The 22,779-nt window shown below is 38.1% G+C and overlaps 5 protein-coding genes across 6 annotated transcripts; 2 read left to right on the plus strand and 3 right to left on the minus strand.

The window, feature by feature from the left end:
- Positions 1 to 766: 766 nt before the first annotated feature.
- Positions 767 to 22,655, minus strand: LOC129782003 (histone H3.v1-like). The gene is made up of 4 exons (XM_055789499.1): positions 22,218 to 22,655; positions 2,759 to 3,422; positions 1,712 to 1,737; positions 767 to 1,179 (listed from the first exon to the last, which is right to left on the minus strand). Exons 1-4 carry the CDS (start codon positions 22,618 to 22,620, stop codon positions 767 to 769), a joined length of 1,506 nt encoding a protein of 501 aa, XP_055645474.1. The 5' UTR covers positions 22,621 to 22,655.
- LOC129781999 (histone H4) lies at positions 1,402 to 1,980 on the plus strand. The gene has a single exon (XM_055789495.1). The coding sequence runs from the start codon at positions 1,445 to 1,447 to the stop codon at positions 1,754 to 1,756; it is 312 nt and encodes a 103-aa protein (XP_055645470.1). The 5' UTR covers positions 1,402 to 1,444; the 3' UTR covers positions 1,757 to 1,980.
- On the minus strand, positions 2,369 to 3,470 carry LOC129781978 (histone H1B-like). Of its 2 annotated transcripts, XM_055789473.1 has the most exons (2): positions 3,342 to 3,470; positions 2,369 to 3,287 (listed from the first exon to the last, which is right to left on the minus strand). In XM_055789473.1, exons 1-2 carry the CDS (start codon positions 3,433 to 3,435, stop codon positions 2,755 to 2,757), a joined length of 627 nt encoding a protein of 208 aa, XP_055645448.1. In that variant the 5' UTR covers positions 3,436 to 3,470; the 3' UTR covers positions 2,369 to 2,754. The 2 variants fall into 2 exon arrangements, with proteins under 2 accessions (XP_055645448.1, XP_055645447.1); XM_055789472.1 differs by having other exon boundaries at positions 2,369 to 3,457.
- Positions 19,237 to 20,451, minus strand: LOC129781988 (histone H2A). Its single transcript, XM_055789484.1, has one exon. It carries the CDS (start codon positions 20,417 to 20,419, stop codon positions 20,045 to 20,047), a length of 375 nt encoding a protein of 124 aa, XP_055645459.1. The 5' UTR covers positions 20,420 to 20,451; the 3' UTR covers positions 19,237 to 20,044.
- Positions 20,673 to 21,052, plus strand: LOC129781993 (histone H2B-like). The gene has a single exon (XM_055789489.1). The coding sequence runs from the start codon at positions 20,678 to 20,680 to the stop codon at positions 21,050 to 21,052; it is 375 nt and encodes a 124-aa protein (XP_055645464.1). The 5' UTR covers positions 20,673 to 20,677.
- Positions 22,656 to 22,779: the final 124 nt, after the last annotated feature.

Below are 22,779 nucleotides of genomic sequence, written 5' to 3' on the forward strand. Positions count from 1 at the left end.
TATTAGTGATGACGGGGAGTTGAGTTATTTCGAGACTACTTCTTTGAAGTGTCCTTTTCAAATAGCACGAGAAGTCGAATCAAAATATAGTAAAATTGCTAAGATATATTTTTATCGAGAACGCGTCCATTTACGTCTTTTGGAGACACCAGATTGGGCAATAAATTATTACGTATTATTGCCAACCGTGCATTAATCAGTCTGCAATGCACATTGGAAAGTGTTTTAAGATTTATCCTAATATACCAAATTACAAAAAGTAAAATATTGTTTGTCACATAAGTCCAATATCATTATAGTACATCCCTTCCTTGTTGGGTTTTTAGAGACTTTAAACTTTTGCAGTTCATTCGTCTCTAGTCCTGAGAAGGGCCCTTGTGAAAAGAAAACTACTCCATTACTTCTCCTTCACCTGTCTTAAGAAAGACAATCCATTCTCGACTAACGCTCGCCGGCAACGAGAAGTGATTATAATACGATGCTTGGTTCCAAAATGATACTAAATAATACGAGCATTTGTAAACGAATAACTCTGAACTGATTAAGAATTGATCATATTTGTGGAAGCATGTTCTATTATCAAAAATATTCTTCTATAGTAACATTTATCAGCAAGCTCAGAGGTTCATTCATATTTCATATATTCATACTTGTGACAGCGTATGGAATGTCAGAGTTTGAAAACGTGTTTTTAAAACTCTTTTCGCATAAATTGGTGGCCCTGAAAAGGGCCGTTTGTTTGAGAATGAGATCAGATAGGTCAGACTTAGGCGCGTTCTCCACGAATACGACGAGCCAATTGGATGTCTTTCGGCATAATGGTCACTCGTTTGGCATGAATGGCACACAGATTGGTATCTTCGAATAATCCGACTAGATAAGCTTCACTTGCTTCCTGCAGAGCCATAACAGCCGAGCTCTGGAAGCGAAGATCGGTCTTAAAATCCTGAGCAATCTCACGAACCAAACGTTGGAATGGAAGCTTACGGATCAACAATTCAGTCGACTTTTGGTACCGACGAATTTCACGCAGAGCGACGGTTCCTGGCCGATAACGATGTGGCTTCTTGACTCCTCCGGTAGCTGGAGCACTTTTACGAGCAGCTTTAGTGGCCAACTGTTTGCGAGGAGCCTTTCCTCCGGTGGATTTACGAGCGGTCTGCTTGGTACGAGCCATTGCTTACGATTTCAGTAGAGTTAACGGTTTCAAAGTTGTTCTTGGAATGAAAAATTTCCACGCGTTCCCTCGCTTTTATATATGAAACGTGTTACCATTTTGCGCATGCGCAACAAAAAGGAAAACGCAGAGAAGAGAAGAATGACAATATGATGAAGAAGGAAACAACATTTACATTCGGATATAAAAGAGGGTACCCCTAGGTGAAAACAACATCAGTTTCATTCATCGTTTGTACTGGAAAGCATCATACAATAATTCAGAAAAATGACTGGCCGTGGTAAAGGAGGAAAAGGACTGGGAAAAGGAGGAGCCAAGCGTCATCGTAAGGTTCTTCGTGATAACATCCAGGGTATCACAAAGCCCGCCATCCGTCGTTTGGCTCGTCGTGGAGGAGTGAAGCGTATTTCCGGTCTTATTTACGAGGAAACTCGTGGAGTGCTGAAAGTATTCCTGGAAAACGTAATCAGAGATGCTGTTACCTATACGGAACACGCCAAACGAAAGACCGTTACCGCAATGGACGTTGTGTACGCTTTGAAACGCCAAGGTCGTACTCTCTACGGATTTGGAGGTTAAATGATATAATTTTGCGTAGGTTTCAACAAAACGGCCCTTTTCAGGGCCACGATATTTTTCCAGTTAAAAGAGTGATTAGTAACGTTTTTAAATGAACCACTGTTCAATTGATTGATTGAATATTTGATTTATTTCAGTCGGCTTTAACCCTTCAGGTCATTCGCCGTCTATCGAAAAATATTGATATTACAAATGTATACAATGTTATTACATGACGTGGTGAAAAATAAACGAAACATTGAACAACTTTAAACTTCTGTACTGAACGCAACCGCTCCAGATGTGTAGCATGCTTACTGCGCAGGAACCACTGTTCAAAATCATGATTCGTTTCTCAATTAGTGGTACAAGAAAGCCAGTTTTTTGTGCGTTCGTTTTTGCCAGATTTCCCATTTGTGCGACCCATTTGGTGCGATTTCATTATTAAATCTAAACTCGAATCACACAAATAATAAAAGTACTCAAAAATGGTCGCACGAATGAGGAAACGCATAAAAACAGGTTTTCCTGTTAGTTTATGATGACGATTCAAATACAATTTCACGTTGTACTTTAGTTGTATTGACCCAAACCCAAAAAAAAAAGTCCAATATTTGTTGACTGAATGTCTGTGAATTATGAGTCGAATGAGGGATCATTGTAAACTATACTTGGGTACATGTAATCTCAAAACGATCGCGATGGCTATGAATGATTTTAGACCAAAACCTCATGTGGTCGCAACCTAATGCAGGCTCGACGTAAAGTTTGTTACACAATTGATGCTTTTCGATATCATCAGTTGGCCATCATATCTCGTTTCGTTAGAATATGAACATTCTTAATAGTGTACAATGTTGGACACATGATGCAGATGTGTGAAAATGTATATTAACTGTTATAAAAAAATCATTTGAATTATTATTTGAGGTGAAAAACTTTTGTTACTCTTTCGATTCAATGTGTTTGTAGTCCTGAGAAGGACTGTTTGTTTTTAAATCATTTCAATCGACTGAACTTTACTTCTTGGCGGCGGCTTTCTTCGGAGCGGGTTTCTTAGCCGGTGCAGCCTTTTTCGGTTTTGGAGTTTTAGGCTTCTTCGCCGCTGTTTTCGATGGTTTGGTTGCTTTCTGTTTGGGAGCGGCCGCTTTTTTCACGGTTCCAGCCTTTTTGGCAACTTTGGCGACGGCTGCTTTAGCCTTCTTCTCAACCGCTTTCTTTGCTGGTGCTGCCTTAGGCTTTTTGACGGCAGCAGTTTTGGGAGTGGCTGCCTTTTTGGCAACTTTCTTTTCCCCTGAAGGCTTCTTCCCAGCCGCAGTTTTCTTTGGTTTCTTCTCGCCCGCAGGTGTCTTGTCCTTAGATTTAATTTTAAAGGACCCCGATGCTCCACTTCCTTTGGTTTGCACAAGACTACCTTTCTCAACACCACTCTTCAGAGATTTCTTGATGAAAGTTGAGAGCTTAGCAACGTCGCACTTGTAATTGGCACCGATATACTTCTTGATGGCCTGAAGAGATGATCCATTACGTTCCTTCAAAGTCTTGATGGCGGCTAAAACCATTTCATTCACTGGTGGATGAGTGGCTGGCTTTTTCGGTTTCTTACCCTCTCCTTTAGGAGCACGAGCCTTTTTCGGTGTCTTGGCTGGAGATGCGGCAACCGATGCTGCGGTAACGACTTCAGTAACTGTATCGGCCATTTTTCACTGTATTTCACTACTATGTTTCAACGAAATGCTGAATTCCATGGTGCGCTCTGTGTCGCCACTTGTGCTCGAAATTGACATCTGTGTTAGGGAAACTCAGTGCGTTCGTTTCAATTCGTTGTTGAGAAAATCTTTTGCGTTTTTGAAATTCATATTTTAAGACATGGTAATTTTCTTTGTCCTAATTCGCACAAAATAACGTTATACGCTTTTCATTGCACGCTATGATAATCTAGCTAACATTCAGAGTTGTCTGATGTTAAAAATCACTTCTCGTTTCGCAACAATTTTCCGGTAATGTGCATAGTATGTATCAGAACTATTAACACAATACTGAAAATGTGTAAAATTGTGTTATTACAAAAGTAAAACGACGATAAAAAGTTGTTTGTAAAGAAGAGCAACATTTCCCCGATCATTTGATACCAAAATTGTATGTTTCTTCATCAACACAGCGAAGTATTTTCATCTAAACTTTGCTGCCATCGGAGCAGCTCAGGCACTTTTTGATTTCCGTTCGCTTTCATATGACTCAATATACCCATACAAAATTGTTACCATTATTTAAATTTGTTCTGTGAAATGAACGAAATTTGAATACTTTTAGAGAAAATATCATCATTATTCGTACAATCATATTCGTAGTTACGATTCACGTTCCGAGGATGGATTGGTAATACAAACTGTTTGCCAACATTTGTGTTATCGATATTCTGCTACAAAATCCCAAACTGTACAGATCAAAAATATTTTATTTATTTAAAATCATTTAAAATTTTAAAAATCATCATGATGTTTATAATGTTTACATGTACCCTATGATTTGGTGAATTTGTATGTTATTCATATGTTGAGTCCAAACCAGTATAACCTAAAATTGAAAGTTGAAAAAAACCATAGCTGTGCTTCTGAATTTTTCATTTCATCTGTTGAATGTTTCCGCTATTAATTTTTTTTTCTTTCTGTCATCGTTTTTACTATACCAACGTTAGACTATTTCCGTTTTTTTTGCCACTCGTAAGTGAAATATTATTTCAATATAAGCTAGCTTTCCAAAGACAACTCTCCAATGGGTTCATTCGAATAGTCAATAGCAGCATGTTTGAAATCAATTTATTAGTTTTATCTTGTTCAGTCCTTCGACAACAACTCACATTCCACAATTCCAACTTTAACTACCTTAATTCTTCATCTGCTTAGTCTGTTCAACAGGCAGCTCATATGGAACGACAAAGCTCAAGATTTGTACTCGCGACAAAACGTACATTTCAATTACCCAACTGTGAGATCCTAATTCAATACAGGTAATTACCCGACTGCGCAGATAAACGGTAACAAATCCAACACATCATCCTGGTAAAACTGAAAGCTCAGATCTGGCTTATCCGTATCACGCATAATTCGAATCGAAATTTGAAGTTTACGTGTACATGTATTTTGGAGAAGGATAAACACATTTAAAAAATAAAAATCATGGATGAGAGTTATCCATTCCGTATATAATAAATATCCTATGTAATAGAGCAGTGGTTTTCAACCTTTTCTGCTCCTTTCCACTTTTGACGAAGATTAATCCCAGTTCTTCCCCCTATCAGTATTTTGTAAGAAAGTCTGTAGCATATCAGTAAAATAATGAATGAATACAAACGGCTTTCAAGTTATATTCGCAACAAATATGATTCTGTACTTGTATCTGACTACAAAAAAGGTATATAAAGTCAGTATGACACCTGCGTCTGAATGATTTCCGCCAAAATCATAATTCTTGAGCACGTTGTCAAAAAGCACAACTCATGTCATCTTCGATATCCACTCTGTTACGGTGTTTTCTTTCCATCAGCAGCATTGTAGGAAATCCAGATTCACATAAATACTACACACTAGACAACAATACTCGTAACGCTTAATTCGCATATCAGGATATCATTTTTCGATCATCGATGCAATCGATGATTTTGTTCTAAAATTGATCCGAAACTTTCGTCACTGCCAGTCGAAAGGGGATTCAAACCATGTCCAAATCTTGTTCTTTGACATAAGGAAAATATGTTTAAAGTTTAACTTGTTGTAAAAAATCTTGACAAATGCTGTACAATTTTCTTTTTAATGGTCTTCTGTACTGTTTCGTCGTCTGTTCCATCATCATCATCATCGTTCTTTGACGAAAGTCTTTGAAACATTGTGAAGTTGTTCAATCGAACATTACATTCCAGATTTAGAAATGTTTGCCGAGGATCGCAAATTTTAGCGTATCCAATAAAGTTTTTGTAGTAATTTTTGTTAATCATTGTCAAATTCAAAGCGAAGTAAATGTACAATAGTCCCTTGCAGAATTCCCCCCTTTTAATGACTAAATTCCCCACCGGTTGAAAATTACTGTAATAAAGCATCCAGTTTTCTCCAAGTGATAAAGAAAATTTTGAATGAAAATTGAGACAAACAATGGTGTCATATTTTAATACAGTCAATTCGATGCCAAACCGATTCAGTGGTTCTCAGAATCTCATGGAAGTGGTAGTTTTGTTTCTTATCGCAAGATATTAGACTCGTATTTTTTTATTCTTTCGTTAGGGTGACCATTTCGATTCAATTTAAAGTCAATCAAAGTCAAAAATTTAAAATCAATCACCTGTTCATTAAAAAACCCGCTTCCAAAATATTTGAATTGTTCTTCGTAATTATCGATTGTATTTGTTTTTTTTTTCCTGTTCCTTTTTTTCCTGCGCTATATATTTTTATATTTTTTCTTGAAAGCTGAGAATGTTTTACATAACATATCTTAAAATCAGAGATGTATTTTTGTTTTGTTTTCAACTTATGAGTTTTCAAATCTAACCGATGGTTCGATTTGAAAAATCGGTTTTCCCATCTTTTCTCGATATGGTCGATACATGAAATTGAAGTCAAGAAGCTAGTCTACTTTGAAAAAATATTACACCTGCGATAAAATTGGATTTTGTTTTCGTGATTATTGATTGTATTTGCTTTTTATAGTTTACATGGTCTCGGGATCAAGTGCGCCATTTTTTTGTTTTTATTTTTTCTTGAAAACTAAGGATGTTTTACATAACATATTCTAAAAATCGAATGCGAATATACTAGATCTATGCGACTAAAATCCAGTTTAATCGCAAATGTGGCACTATAAACTATTTGGCTTTAATTGGACATAACATTCAAACATTCAAAAGTTATGATTTTTGGAGAAACGGGTAAAATGATTTTTTGACCATCGGTTAGATTTGGAAAATCATAACATAAAAAGGGGAAAACATCTCTCTGATTTTACTGTTTCTTAGAAATTTGTTTTTCGTTTATATGACAGCCCACCCTAAGAGGAGTGTCGAACCACCTTAGAAATGTTTCTTCCCCATAATACCTCCACATGCCAAATTTAGTTCCGTTTGCTTGATTAGTTCTTGAATTATGCGGAAATGTATGCTTCATTTGTATGGCAGCCCCCTCCCCTCTCAGTGAGACAGGAGGAGTGTCTATTCACCATAGAAACCTGTTATGTCCCTTGAAACCTTCACATGCCTAATTTGGTATTTTCTTGATTAGTTTTCGAGTTATGCAGAAATTTGTGTTTCATTTGTATGACAGCCCCCCTTAGAGAGGGGGGAGGAGTCTCAAACTATCATGAAAACCTTCCCCGGCCCCAAAAAACCCCAACATACCAATTTTCATGTCGATCGGTTCAGTAGTTTCCGAGTCCATAAGAATCAGACAGACAGACAGAAATCCATATATATATATATATATATATATATATATATATATATATATATATATATATATATATATATATATATATATATGATGCATAACATCATTACCGGTCTATACTTATTTTATTTTAGTTCATTTTGTCACCGGATAGAATGGATTCATATAGTGCAATTCCAAATGAAATTGACCTAAAAATGCAGATTTTAAAACATATATTTTTGATTCGAATGAAAGTTTGTATTCCGTTTGGGTTGAAGCAAATATTTGTTCTCCACACCAATTGGGATTTTTTTTTACTCAAGTGTAAGTTTTGTAAATGGCGTATCGATTCTAGTAAGAGGAATCTTTGATAATTTAAATCTCAAAAACTATAAGTCGGACCGAAATGGTGTCTCAGAAAGAGTTATAGAGTATTGATGTTCAAACGTGAAAAAATATACACTGAGAAAAAAATAGTATTTTTTTTCATTTACAAAAAAAAACTTTAGTTTGCAACATCTAAAATACGTATTTTTTATTTTTATTTTTTCATATAAAATAGAAGTCATGGAGAAAAAAAAATAATCCAAGATGGTAAAACTATTTTTGACAAACATCTGATGAACATCTGATGTGATTTGAAACAAAAAAGGTCATTCTTAATCTCATTCTAAATGCAGCCATTCTCGAGATATTTAAAAAAATATTTCCAATCAAAAATACTCATGTTATGTCATTTGTCGATTTCATTTGCAATTGCTCCAAACGTCAAATACAGGTCGGACTCGATTATCCGGAGTATTGATTTTTTTTTCACTCCGGATAATCACAAAACATCATTCGCTATCTAACTCTTGACGAGTAAAGTTCAGTGTCGGTATTGTGCGTTGCCACTTTTGCTATTGTGCTATTGGTACGAGTGAATCGTGTACGAGTGAAGGTCATTGCTGTCCGCTTTCGACCTGACCTTTTGTGAAGTGGAACAAAGGAAGCAGCGCTCTTGCAGCGAGCCGGATTGCGGCTGTTGAACTGATTCGGCATAACGGGATCGCCATCGCGTGACTGTCGCAAACGGGATTCATCATCACGTGGCTGCGTAAGCTATTCTTGCGCTATTGTGTTGTCTCCGTAGCGCGTAACCTCTGTCTCTCCCTGATTAGGGCAGTAGAGCGCATTATTGGAACAACTTATATATTAAGGTACACATATTTATTATTAATATTATTATTCAATTCATTTGTTTATTGTTTAATATTATTATCATAATTTTTTTTTGCTATTTTTTTTTGAGATTACTGTTAAAATCAATAATAAATTAGAAATAAGACAGAAATTTTTGTAAAATGGAGAATAGTGGAGGATCTCCAGAGATGGAGATCTCCGATAATGAATCTCATACAAGATCTGGGAAAAAACATAAACAAGTCCCTCATAAGGAAGATAATTCTTCTGGGGACGAATCCGCTCATCCTACCAAGCCCCCCTCTAAGAAAATTGCAAGCCTCCCTTCTCAACCCACTGTCACTTCCACTCCCCCTCTCCCATCATCGATTTCGCTTCCCCCTTCTGATGCTTCCGATCCAACCCAATCCTCGTCCTCGTCCTCATCCTCATCCTCGTCCTCGTCCTCGTCCTCGTCCTCGTCTTCCCCCTCTGTTGTCTCCGCTCCACGTGTCAGAGTTTATCCAGAAGATGCACCTGGAACTGGCCCGTGGGTTGTTTTCCTCCGGCCAAAACCGAAAGGAAAAAACCTTAACGTGATTCAGATCATGAAAGATCTGGCCAGATACACTTTTGTATCTGAAATTCGCAGGGTTAGACCGAACAAATTGCGAGTTGTCGTGAATGACCGGAAACACGCAAACGAGATTGTTGCTGATCAACATTTCACTCTCGAATATCGAACATTTATACCCTCCCATAACGTAGAAATTGAGGGGGTGATAACTGAAACGGGTCTGACGAGCGAGCAAATAAAAGCAGAAGGAAAAGGCAAGTTCAAGAAGCTCCCCTCAATGGAAGTGAAAATCTTGGACTGTCGCCAACTCGGGAAACTTTCCCATGATGGGGACCAAACTAAATTTACGCCGTCCGACTCGTTTCGAGTCACCTTTGCTGGTGCCGCCCTCCCTGACTACGTTATGGTGGACAAATTGAGACTACCTGTGCGACTCTTCGTGCCAAAGCCCATGACTTGCAACAAATGCAAGTCAGTTGGTCACACTTCGGATTATTGTGCCAACAAGGAGCGCTGTGCCACTTGCGGAGAGCAACATGAGGGGAAATCCTGCAGTGCGACTGAGCATAAATGTCCATATTGCGGGGGATCCCCACACGAGCTCTCAGTTTGTGAAAATTACAAGAGTCGCTGGGAGAAACAGAAGCGCTCTTTAAAGGAACGCTCGAAGCGCACATTTGCGGAAATTTTGAAGGGCGCTTCGCCACTGACCCAGCAACAAGAACAACCAATCTCAACACACAATACCTTTTCCACGTTGCCAGTTGATGAAATGGAAGCGGACACAGCTAGCGAGGGCACAAAGTTTATTTTCAAAGGGAATCCCCGGCGCAAAAAATGTGACCACTCCCAAAGTTCAAGAACAAGTCCCCACGGTTATATCTTCTGTTAGCTTGCCTAAAAAATCGAGTGCAGCGGACAAGCAAAATCAGGTTCCTCCTGGCTTCCGTGGGAATATTTCATCTTCGTACGACCCAGCACTCGAGGGGACATCAAAAACCCCAACTGTCCCTATTTTTCCGTCCAGTTCAACTTCCCAATCGGGATTTATAAAGTTGTCTGACCTTTTGGATCAAATCTTCGAGTGTTTTAATGTTTCCGACTCCATCAGAACCATTGTCATCTCAATGCTTCCAGTATTAAAGACAATTTTGCAACAATTGATGCAAACATGGCCCCTCCTTGCAATGATTATCTCTCTTGATGTCTAATTCAAATAGAGAGGTCAGAGATATCACTGTTTTACAGTGGAATTGTCGTAGTCTTATCCCTAAATTGGATACATTCAAATTTTTAATTCATAACTTCAATTGTGATGTTTTTGCTCTGTCCGAAACTTGGCTTTCTTCGCGAGATGATATCTCTTTCCACGATTTTAATATTATACGCTTGGACCGTGATGATAGATACGGAGGGGTGCTTTTGGGGATCAATAAGTGCCACTCATTTTTTAGAATTGACCTTCCACCTATTGGAGGGATCGAAGCTGTTGCTTGTCATGCAAACATCAGAGCCAAAGACCTCTGTATTGTCAGCTTGTATTGGCCTCCGAGAGCTGCGGTTAGCCGCAAACAACTTGATGACATGTGCTCACTCCTTCCTGAGCCACGATTGATCTTGGGAGACTTCAACTCTCACGGAACTGCCTGGGGGGAACAGTACGACGACAATCGTTCATTGTTGATATATGATCTTTGTAACAGCTTCAATATGACCGTTTTGAACACTGGGGAAACAACACGTGTACCTAAACCTCCTGCTAACCCAAGTGCTCTTGACCTCTCGCTTTGCTCGAATTCACTATCGTTAGATTGCAAGTGGAATGTAATCCAGAACCCCAACGGTAGTGATCACTTGCCAATCAAAATTTCCATCACCATTGGGTCTAATTCTTCTGAATCTATAAACATGGCATATGACCTCACAAGACACATTGACTGGAAAAAATATGCGGACGCGATTGCTCTAGCCATCAATTCCAGAGATGGTTTACCTCCATTGGAGGAGTATAACTTCCTTTCTCGTTTGATCTATGACAGCGCGGTTCGCGCTCAAACGAAACCCATCCCAGGTTCCACCATTTCCCGAAGGCCTCCCAATCTATGGTGGGATAGCCAATATTCCAAGCTTTATGTAGAAAAATCGAATGCATTTAAAGCTTTTCGGAAACGTGGAACCCCTGAAAATTTTCAAACGTATTTAGCCCTTGAAGATCAATTTAAAAACTTAATCAAAGGGAAAAAACGTGCTTATTGGCGAAATTTCGTGGGAGGTTTGTCACGAGAAACGTCAATGAAAAAATTATGGAAAGTGGCTCGAAACATGAGAAATCACTCTTCAACGAATGAAAGCGAAGAATATTCACATCGATGGATTTTTAATTTTGCACGGAAGGTTTGTCCTGATTCCGCTCCTGTGCAAAAAATTGTTCGAGATATACCACAAGGTAGGTGCGATCTTGATTCCGAGTTTTCGATGGTAGAATTCTCTCTTGCTCTGCTTTCATGTAACAATTCTGCTCCGGGATCGGATAGAATTAAGTTCAACTTGCTGAAAAATCTCCCTGATGTGGCGAAACATCGCTTGTTGAATTTATTCAATCGGTTTCTGGAGAATAATATTGTTCCAGATGATTGGAGACAAGTACGAGTTATAGCTATTCAAAAACCCGGAAAACCCGCGTCCGACTTCAATTCGTACCGCCCAATAGCAATGCTGTCTTGTATACGGAAATTGTTGGAGAAAATGATCTTGTATCGCCTTGATCGATGGGTTGAAACGAATGGCCTACTCTCAGATACACAATATGGGTTCCGCAGAGGCAGGGACGAATGATTGTCTTGCGTTGCTTTCTTCAGAAATTCAAATGGCTTACGCCGAAAAAAAACAAATGGCTTCAGTATTCTTGGACATAAAGGGGGCTTTCGATTCTGTTTCAATAGAGGTTTTGTCGGACAAATTACACTCTCGGGGTCTGCCGCCTCTATTGAATAATATGTTATATAACTTGCTTTGTGAGAAACATTTGAACTTTTCTCACGGAGATTCGGCAGTAAGTCGGGTCTCTTACATGGGCCTCCCCCAGGGCTCATGTTTAAGCCCCCTTTTGTACAACTTCTATGTAAGCGACATCGACAATTGCTTTACACAAAATTGCAGCCTAAGACAACTTGCAGATGATGAAGTGGTGTCTGTCGTAGGATCATACGAATCCGACCTGCAAGGACCCTTACAAGATACTTTGAACATTTTTTCAACCTGGGCCATTGGGCTAGGGATCGAATTCTCCACGGAGAAAACAGAGATGGTGGTTTTTACTAGGAAGCATAGACCAGCAAAACCAAAGCTTCAACTTTTGGGTAAACCGATCACTCATGCTATGTCATTCAAGTATCTTGGGGTCTGGTTCGACTCCAAATGTACTTGGGGGGGCCCATATTAGGTATCTGAGTAAAAAATGCCAACAAAGAATAAACTTTCTCCGTACAATTACCGGCACCTGGTGGGCGCCCACCCAGAAGATCTTATAATGTTGTATCGAACAACTATTCTCTCAGTGATGGAGTATGGCAGTTTCTGTTTTCAATCAGCTGCCAAAACACACCTCATTAAACTCGAGCGAATTCAGTATCTTTGTCTCCGTATCGCGTTGGGATGTATGCCCTCAACGCATACCATGAGTCTCGAGGTTTTGGCAGGCGTACTCCCACTAAAAGATCGCTTCAAATTATTATCTCTTCGGTTCTTCATCCGGTGTAAGGTCATGAACCCATTGGTGATCGGAAATTTTGAGCAGCTGATCGAGCTAAATTTTCACTCCGGATTCATGAGTTCATATCATGAATTCATCTCCATGCAGGTTGATCCTTCTTCGTATATTCCCAACCGTGTTTGTTTCCCTGACTACATCAATTCCTCTGTGCATTTTGATCTGTCCATGAAGCAAGATATCCATGGATATTCAGATTACCAACGATCGAGGATCGCTCCAACGATCTTCGATGAAAAGTATGGGGGTATCAATTGTGATAATATGTACTTTACTGATGGGTCCACTATAAACGAGTCCATAGGATTTGGAGTGTTCAACGAATTTTTTACCACCTCATACAGTCTTCAGAATCCTTGCTCAGTGTATATTGCTGAATTGGCAGCAATTCATTGGGCGCTGGACAGCGTCGCCTCACGACCTGTTGAACACTATTACATTGTAACGGATAGTCTTAGCTCTTTCGAAGCTATCCGTTCAGTGAGGCCGGAAAAGCACTCGCCGTACTTCCTTGAGAGAATACGAGAAATTTTGAGTGCTTTATCCATACGCTGTTATGTCATTATCTTTATCTGGGTCCCTTCACATTGCTCCATTCCGGGTAACGAGAGGGCTGACTCATTGGCAAAGGTAGGTGCAATTGAAGGCGATATTTATCAGCGTCAAATCGCTTTCAATGAATTTTATTCTTTAGTCCATAAAAATACCATCGCTAACTGGCAACGTAAGTGGAACGAAGATGAATTGGGTCGGTGGCTTCACTCGATTATCCCTAAGGTTAGCCTCAAACCGTGGTTCAAAAGTCTGGACTTGAGTCGGGACTTTATTCGCACCTTCTCCCGACTCATGTCCAATCACTGTTCGTTAGATGCACTACTCTTTCGTTTCAATCTTGCCAGCAGCAATCTCTGCGTTTGTGGCCAAGGTTATCACGACATCGAGCACATTGTTTGGTCGTGCGAGGTGTATCTGGTCGCCAGATCGAATTTAGAAAACTCCCTTCGGGCCCGAGGAAGACAGCCCAATGTGCCGGTGAGAGATGTGTTGGCTCGGTTAGACCTTGATTACATGTCCCATATATATGTTTTCCTTAAAGCTATAGATCTTCGTGTGTGATTGTCCCTACATCCTTATACCCTCCTTTCCTTCCTTTGCGGGTAATTCGTCCCCTTGCTATAAATAGTAGAATAAGTTGAAATGTAAATACACTATAGATATACGAATAGATTTATGAAATGAGTGTTCATCAACATTGTTACAATTTCCTTATATCCCATCCTTCTCCTAAAAATATGTCACCCTCCTAAACTCGAGTACACCGCGAGTAATCGGTTTTCCACCTTACTAACCATAGATGTAAGAAAATTGTTTATATATATAGTTTTAAAATTATATTTAAGAATTCGGCTCCTTTAAACTAATGTAACTGAGCCTGTAAAAATAAACGAATTGATAAAAAAAAAATCACAAAACAAAGAATTTTCTCTCGGTAAACGTAAAATTATTATGATTTGCACTTATTTATTGAACGGTTTTATCTAGCTTGGACATGTTTGTATTTTTGTGACTTTGTAACTTTGTAACGTTGTCTATAGCGCTGTATCACATTGATAGAAATTTAACCCTCTTTCTGTTAACCGTTTGATCTGAAATTTGGAACACATCTTTATCTCGGATGTCATTATAGAACTGCGTATTCCGTGATCTTGAAAATCCAAGATGGCGGCCGGTACAAAATGGCGGATTATGGACATATTTTCTCAAAATCCTATCAATATGGGTTTTCTCAAAACCCCATAAATTTGGCTATATGAAATATGGCATATGAAAAAACAATGGCAATCAAAGGCCTTGACTAGTAAAATACAGTTATTTATGAAAAATTCAAAACCAAGATGGCGGCCGCTACAAAATGGCGAATTACATATTTTCTCAGAACCCCAACAATATGGGTATCAAATAAAAGGGATTGACTAGTAGAACACAGTTATTTATGAAAAAATGCAAATCCAAAATGGTCTCCACCACAAGATGGCGCCATATTTTTTCTTTCAAAGCCCCATCAATATGGGTATCAATTGAATGTGCTCGACTGGTAGAACACAGTAGATCATTAAAAATCAATGTCCAAGATGGCCGCAGTTCCCAAATAAACAATTACTTTTTTAATAGTTTCATTCAGCTTGTCCTGTTTGTTTGTATGCTTGAGTGTTTGTAGGATTGTCCCACATTGATTGAAATTGGACCCCGTTCCTGATCACTGATTGATCTGAAATTACCTTTAATTTTACTGCCATTATAAAACTGCGTATTCCTTGATCTTGAAAAAATTCAATTTGGCCGCCGCTAAAAATTGGCTGAATGGCTTGACTTGGAGAATACACTACATTATGAACAACATAAATACCTAAAGGTCACCGCCACGAAATGGTCGACTATGTTTTTTTTTGAAATCCTCTCAATATTGGTATCAAATGAAATGATTTGACTAATAGAATACAGTACATCATCAAAATATTCCGATGAATATCCATCTTGTCGCCATCGCCATCTTGTGGTGGATTTGTATATCCCATAAATAACTATGTTATACTAGTCAATCCCTTTCATTTGATATCCATATTGATGAGGTTCTGAGAAAATATGTAATCCGCCATTTTGTAGTGGCCGCCTTCTTAGATTTGCATTTTCCATAAATAACTGTATTCTACTAGTCAAGCCCTATCATTTGATACCCATATTGATGGGGTTGTGAAAAAACTATATATGGCGCCATCTGGTGGTGGCGGACAATTTGGATTTGCATTTATCTTGAATGTCTGTGTTCTACTAGTCAAGACCTTTGATTTGATACCCATATTTATGGGGTTCTGAGAAAATATGTAATCCGCCATTTTGTAGTGGCTGCTCAAATAAATATTAGATATACAATATTTGCTGCGCATATTATTTAAAAAAATGCACCAAAGTTTGGATGAAGATGATCCGTTATTGAGTAAATATTCGGATTTGGTATCAATAGATCCGGAAACTGTTCCTGTTCCTTAACATTACATTTAAGTCGCAAAATTAGTGTTGTGTTGGTACTTGAAAAGGCTTACCATCAGTATTTCGGTCAAATTGCACCAAATCGGTGAACGATTTCAATAGGAAACGGCCTTCGAATGGTACCTAGAATATCCAAGTGAGTAATAAACAAGATTCTGGTAAGGACGTGTGAACTGTAACAGAGAAATTTAAGATTGTTTCAAACATGAATTAAGAACACGCTAAATGTTTTCTCAACAGCGATTCGAAACGAGCGCAGGGAGTTTCCCAAACACGGATGTCAATTCAAGTCAATAGCGGCAGCACCAAGGAAGTCAGAGAAACACAGTGAGCAAAACGGAGAAACGGGGGACTTGATCAGTTACCACCGCACCAGCACGGACGGACGGATTACATCCGTTTTCTCCAAATCGGTGTTTAATTTGGCAGTGTTGATTTCGATGCACGATCCGGCCTAGCCTTCATTGCCGACGATCCGCCGGAAAATATCAGCGATACTAGCTAACTTCGGTGCATTTAGCAAAAAGTGTACGGATATTTGGTCGCAAAGTTCCCGGTGAACGACCAAGAAATGAAAATGATTGGCCAACGGTGATTTGTAACAAAAGTGCGTGAGTTATCGGGAAGCGTGTCTGTTGCTCTGACTCTAAGTGGCGCAGGTCGGGAATCCTGTGCGACACAAGTCGCTGAGATATGGTTTGTGTAAAAAAGCAAATTTAGTTGTACACGCGATGTATAAAATGGTGAAAGTTCGCGGTGTGGAACATGAAAAATTGGAAGGTAACAAAACGGCTTCCTAAAAAGAAAAGAAGAAGAAAATAAAGTGGTTTAAACGGAGATAATAGTTTGGAAAGATGAAGAAATTGTTGTGAATAGAAATAGTGTTGGAAAGAAATATTGGTTGGAATTGAACGGGAGAGAAGTGCACGAAAGTAAGCGACGACGAAGGAAGACCGACGGCACTAAGAGCCTGACCACCAACGGGTGATGAGAAGCTGGGCACTGGGCGAGAAGTCACATCAGGTGAGTGCGAGCGTGAGAAGTGTGTGTGTGTGTGTGTGTGTGCTATCAATTAAATTATCTTAATTCAATAAAATCTATTTTTGTGCATGATGGCTGCTCGTGATCTGGCCGAATTATATTGAAGCTTCGGATACTTAGCACAAACTTCCATACAAAGCAATTGAATTTTTTTATGTTGTTACTCTATTTTTATATTCTTATCTATTTATTTTTTATTAGCCGACAACAAAAATCATTTCTTCTTCCCACTTTTTTTTTCGGTCAGTTAATAACATCAAACGTAATGCTTAACTCAAGATTTCTGAACATGATTATCAGACTGAAAGAAATGTAATATTTATCCAGTTGCAATACTGGTTGTTCTTCGAGCACGGAAAATGTAGAAGATATAGTCTGTATTGATATTTGCTTCAGGATAGAAATCGAATCCATTTTTTGTTGAGTGTCGTTCTTAGCTGCACTACATTTTTTAAATTCAAAAGCTTAGCTGGGTATGGAAATAAAAACTGTCCCCAAACCAAATCACCCGCATTATGGAAAATATTGTGTAGGGTACCAAATAAGAAATGATATGAGGTTCACCATAAAATCTGTGGTAAAAAGCGTACTTTTCATTTTTTTGCACACTATTCTCGATAGCTTCGAGATAAAAATTACTGGAAAAAAATGAAAGTGCGTCTTACTATGGTGTATCGAAAAATCTTGAAATATTGAAATTTTCTTTATTCAGAGATTCAGTACTACTCTAATTCGTATTTAAATGCGTTTCTACACCTTTTTAGATATGTGTGATAATATGTGGTGCAAAAAAAAGGTCAAATTCATATATAAGTATTTATGTTTATTTGTTCGTGTATGTCTTTTTCAGAATATTTTGATAACTGCGCGGTACGAAAATATCTAATTATTTTTTTTTAAATATTTTTTCTTATTTCTATTTCAGTAATTTTCTATTTTTTTTAATTGGTTAAAATCCTAAAATTGTATGTGCGTATTCCGTATTCGTAAAAGAGTCCCAAACCTTATCACCAGCGCTATGGAAAGTATTGTTGCGAATTAGAAAATTAGATGTTATTTTTGAATATAACATCTATATGGTTCACAATAAGAGCTATGGCTAAAACGTTGTTTTTTGTTGCTTGAAAAAGAAAATATGTAAAAATACTCGTAGTACATCTTACTATGATAAAATTACCATCGATTTTTTTTTTATGCGAAATTAGATAATTCTTTAAATCGATCAGATTTGGAATTGTTTAGTATTATGAATTGATATCCACGATTTTATTAATCATCTATTTCATATAAATAAAAAGTATTGAACGTACTTTTGTTTCCTCATTTTAACCTCGCTACATTATGAAACAAATAATAAATAAAAAAACACGTACGAACACATTTCAAAACAGTACTGTGCGTGTTGAGTATCTTTCATTTCCATTTTTTCATTCTCAATAGGCTTGAGTTTTGAGTATAGGTATTCAGAATAATAATTTATTTTTTGAAATTTTGTACCGTATACAACATTTTCATTTTCCAAATGAAAAAATACTAGACAACAATATAGAAATAAAAAAAAAAATTGCATATTTTTGTACTGCGCAGTACTTAAAATTTTCTAAAAAAAAAATCGCAAACATCTAAAAAGAGATTAAACCAGTACAGATTCTCAGAATTCTAAAAAAACGAAAAATTTATAAATATATATTTTATGTATCGCGCCACACAGTTAAACTTCTGAAAAAAATCACACATATCTAGAAAACGCGTAGAAAAACATTTGAATACGAATTAGAGCAGTACTGAATCTATAAATTAAAAAAAAATCAATATTACATAAATGTTATTTTTTGGTACTTAAATTTTTGATAAAAAATTATTTTGATATTATTTCTCGATACACCATAGTAAGATGCAAAAACTTGATAAGAACGTTTCTTACTATAGATTCCATGGTGAATCTCATAGAGGCAAAAAATACTCAAAATTTCTTATTTTGTATCCTATACAACATTTTCCATAAAGTGGGTGATTTGGTTTGGGGGCACTTTTAATTTCCATACTCAGCCAGGCCCTTTGCCTATTTAACAGCATGAATAGGAACGCCAAATTAAAAGCTTTGATTTCAGTTTGCAGAAATCGTTTGATTGCAGAAAATATTCAATTACATAGATAGATTTCAATATACAATAACCTTAAAATTAATCGATGTTATTTATGTATATTGACAGCTTTCAATAAATAAAAAAAACGAGAAAATACAATTAGTTCAAAATTTTATATTCTGTCGAACTTCGTTAACCTGCAGTAACGTATGGAGCGATTTCACGCCAAATCAGCTGAATAACAGCCAGTTTCGACACGACGCTCTTCAATTACTTTTAAACCGTGTACACAAGGTAAAAGCTACCCAAAATCACAATTTTCAGTATTTCTATGTTACTTTTGTTACAAAATAATCGATAAAACTTTGATAACATCCAGCAACTCTGATGTATCGTGTGGTTTGGCTTTTCTGCACTATCGACGGAAGGACTGAAAGGCAAAGCTGTTTAACGAGTCTTGTATGAGATTCAGTACTAGGTCCGGAGCTCGACACAATGTTATCATTGGAAGTGTGAATTGCTGGTGATTTTTTTTTTTTTTTATGAGAATGGTACTTCAATCATTATCCTTTGCTTCCCATCCTGATCTTATTCATGGCAACGTGGCGAAGGATGTATGCATGGAAGGAAAGAAAATTCTGGAAATGTAGTTTTTTAGCAGCTGGTATACCTGGTAATTTGGCCCATCTCAACTACCTGAGTAAAACGAGCATGTATTACCCATTTCTGCTACATTCTACTCGTATAATAATACTGCTTGCCTTTATCGATTTGATTAACCGAGATTCGATTTCATTTCGAAGCAGTGTTTGAAACATTCCTCGTTGTGAGCTGATGCTTTGCAATAGTTTAAAACATTGAACTTATGATTATTAGCTAGAATTAATCAGGAGAAAGCTAAGCATATTTAGAAAGCATAAGTCAGAAATCGATTTTTAGAAAAGTCCACTATCGATCTGCAGGGACTTACGTGGGTTAGAAAGAAAAGGTCCATTGTCGGTCTCCGGCCTCGGTTGGGCTCAACAGGGTAATATTCCGAGCTCGGTGAAATGATTCACTCATATCGGTTTGGAAACAGATGCTCTCCTTGGAGATTGCTGTGGATTGATTTTTAGAAAACCAATCAATGTAACTCTTTATTAGAAATTTGTTGTCGTCCTGAAAAGGACGGTTGGGTTCTCGATTTTGGTGCAGTTCCATGTCGTTGTTGATTTAAGCTTTCTTCTCGGTCTTCTTGGGTAGCAGGACAGCTTGGATGTTGGGCAAAACTCCGCCTTGAGCTATAGTTACACCCGACAGCAGCTTATTCAATTCTTCGTCATTACGAATAGCCAGCTGCAGATGACGTGGGATAATTCTGGTCTTCTTGTTGTCACGAGCGGCATTTCCTGCCAACTCCAACACTTCAGCTGCCAAATATTCCATCACTGCTGCCAAGTAAACAGGAGCTCCAGCTCCAACACGTTCGGCGTAGTTTCCCTTCCTGAGCAGACGATGGATACGACCCACTGGGAACTGCAATCCAGCACGATTTGAACGGGACTTTGCCTTTCCCTTAACTTTTCCTCCTTTACCACGTCCAGACATTTTTTGTTATATAATTATGAAGTTATTCACGAGCAAAGCGAAACTGTACTGATGAAAATTTTCAGTAAGCGAACCCTCTTTTATACTAACTCTGCCATTATTAGTTTTTCACTCAGGCAGTGCTACGAATATAATGAAATGGCATCATAAACATAAGGGGACGGGCATACATTCCACCCTGACTGTGCATATAACATGATGTTTCCCTTGCTTTCAACATTAGTTCCTCTCGAACAGTGAAAGCGTTAAAACGTAGCAATGGCTCCTAAAACCAGTGGAAAGGCAGCGAAGAAGTCCGGAAAGGCTCAGAAAAGTATTACCAAGACCGACAAGAAAAAGAAGAAGGTCCGCAGGAAGGAAAGCTACGCTATCTACATTTACAAAGTGTTGAAACAAGTCCATCCTGACACGGGTATATCATCCAAAGCCATGAGTATCATGAACAGCTTTGTGAATGATATTTTCGAACGCATCGCCGCTGAATCATCTCGTTTAGCGCATTACAACAAGCGATCAACTATAACTTCTCGTGAAATTCAAACCGCAGTTCGTTTATTGCTACCAGGAGAATTGGCCAAACACGCTGTCTCCGAAGGAACCAAAGCCGTCACAAAGTATACCAGCTCCAAGTAAATTCTGAATTCTACAATATGAAAAAAACGGCCCTTCTCAGGGCCACAAAATTTAGGTTAAAGAGTTCAAAATACAATTTTTCAATCATTTATTGGTGTTATTATAACAAGTCGCTTCTCGTGCGAACACTCCGCTTTCATTGCTCGAAAGTTTCTGAAAAGTAATATCACAAAAGGTGTCCAAAATGGCTCGATATAACAATTTAATGTAATACGATTTATTGTGAAGTACGTTTTGAGAATGATGTGATCATTGTGTGCAGAATGTATAATGCATCGAGTGAATTTGATAACTGAAACTTGTTGCCCTTTAATCTCGACTGTCCATTCTCATGGAACGTCGTAATTCCAGTATATCACTCGGATGTCCCCTCTCATGGCATATTAAAGTTTATTAGTGATGACGGGGAGTTGAGTTATTTCGAGACTACTTCTTTGAAGTGTCCTTTTCAAATAGCACGAGAAGTCGAATCAAAATATAGTAAAATTGCTAAGATATATTTTTATCGAGAACGCGTCCATTTACGTCTTTTGGAGACACCAGATTGGGCAATAAATTATTACGTATTATTGCCAACCGTGCATTAATCAGTCTGCAATGCACATTGGAAAGTGTTTTAAGATTTATCCTAATATACCAAATTACAAAAAGTAAAATATTGTTTGTCACATAAGTCCAATATCATTATAGTACATCCCTTCCTTGTTGGGTTTTTAGAGACTTTAAACTTTTGCAGTTCATTCGTCTCTAGTCCTGAGAAGGGCCCTTGTGAAAAGAAAACTACTCCATTACTTCTCCTTCACCTGTCTTAAGAAAGACAATCCATTCTCGACTAACGCTCGCCGGCAACGAGAAGTGATTATAATACGATGCTTGGTTCCAAAATGATACTAAATAATACGAGCATTTGTAAACGAATAACTCTGAACTGATTAAGAATTGATCATATTTGTGGAAGCATGTTCTATTATCAAAAATATTCTTCTATAGTAACATTTATCAGCAAGCTCAGAGGTTCATTCATATTTCATATATTCATACTTGTGACAGCGTATGGAATGTCAGAGTTTGAAAACGTGTTTTTAAAACTCTTTTCGCATAAATTGGTGGCCCTGAAAAGGGCCGTTTGTTTGAGAATGAGATCAGATAGGTCAGACTTAGGCGCGTTCTCCACGAATACGACGAGCCAATTGGATGTCTTTCGGCATAATGGTCACTCGTTTGGCATGAATGGCACACAGATTGGTATCTTCGAATAATCCGACTAGATAAGCTTCACTTGCTTCCTGCAGAGCCATAACAGCCGAGCTCTGGAAGCGAAGATCGGTCTTAAAATCCTGAGCAATCTCACGAACCAAACGTTGGAATGGAAGCTTACGGATCAACAATTCAGTCGACTTTTGGTACCGACGAATTTCACGCAGAGCGACGGTTCCTGGCCGATAACGATGTGGCTTCTTGACTCCTCCGGTAGCTGGAGCACTTTTACGAGCAGCTTTAGTGGCCAACTGTTTGCGAGGAGCCTTTCCTCCGGTGGATTTACGAGCGGTCTGCTTGGTACGAGCCATTGCTTACGATTTCAGTAGAGTTAACGGTTTCAAAGTTGTTCTTGGAATGAAAAATTTCCACGCGTTCCCTCGCTTTTATATATGAAACGTGTTACCATTTTGCGCATGCGCAACAAAAAGGAAAACGCAGAGAAGAGAAGAATGACAATATGATGAAGA

This window comes from Toxorhynchites rutilus, unplaced genomic scaffold (genome assembly GCF_029784135.1).
Source record: "Toxorhynchites rutilus septentrionalis strain SRP unplaced genomic scaffold, ASM2978413v1 HiC_scaffold_32, whole genome shotgun sequence".
Taxonomy (NCBI): Eukaryota; Metazoa; Arthropoda; class Insecta; order Diptera; family Culicidae; genus Toxorhynchites; species Toxorhynchites rutilus.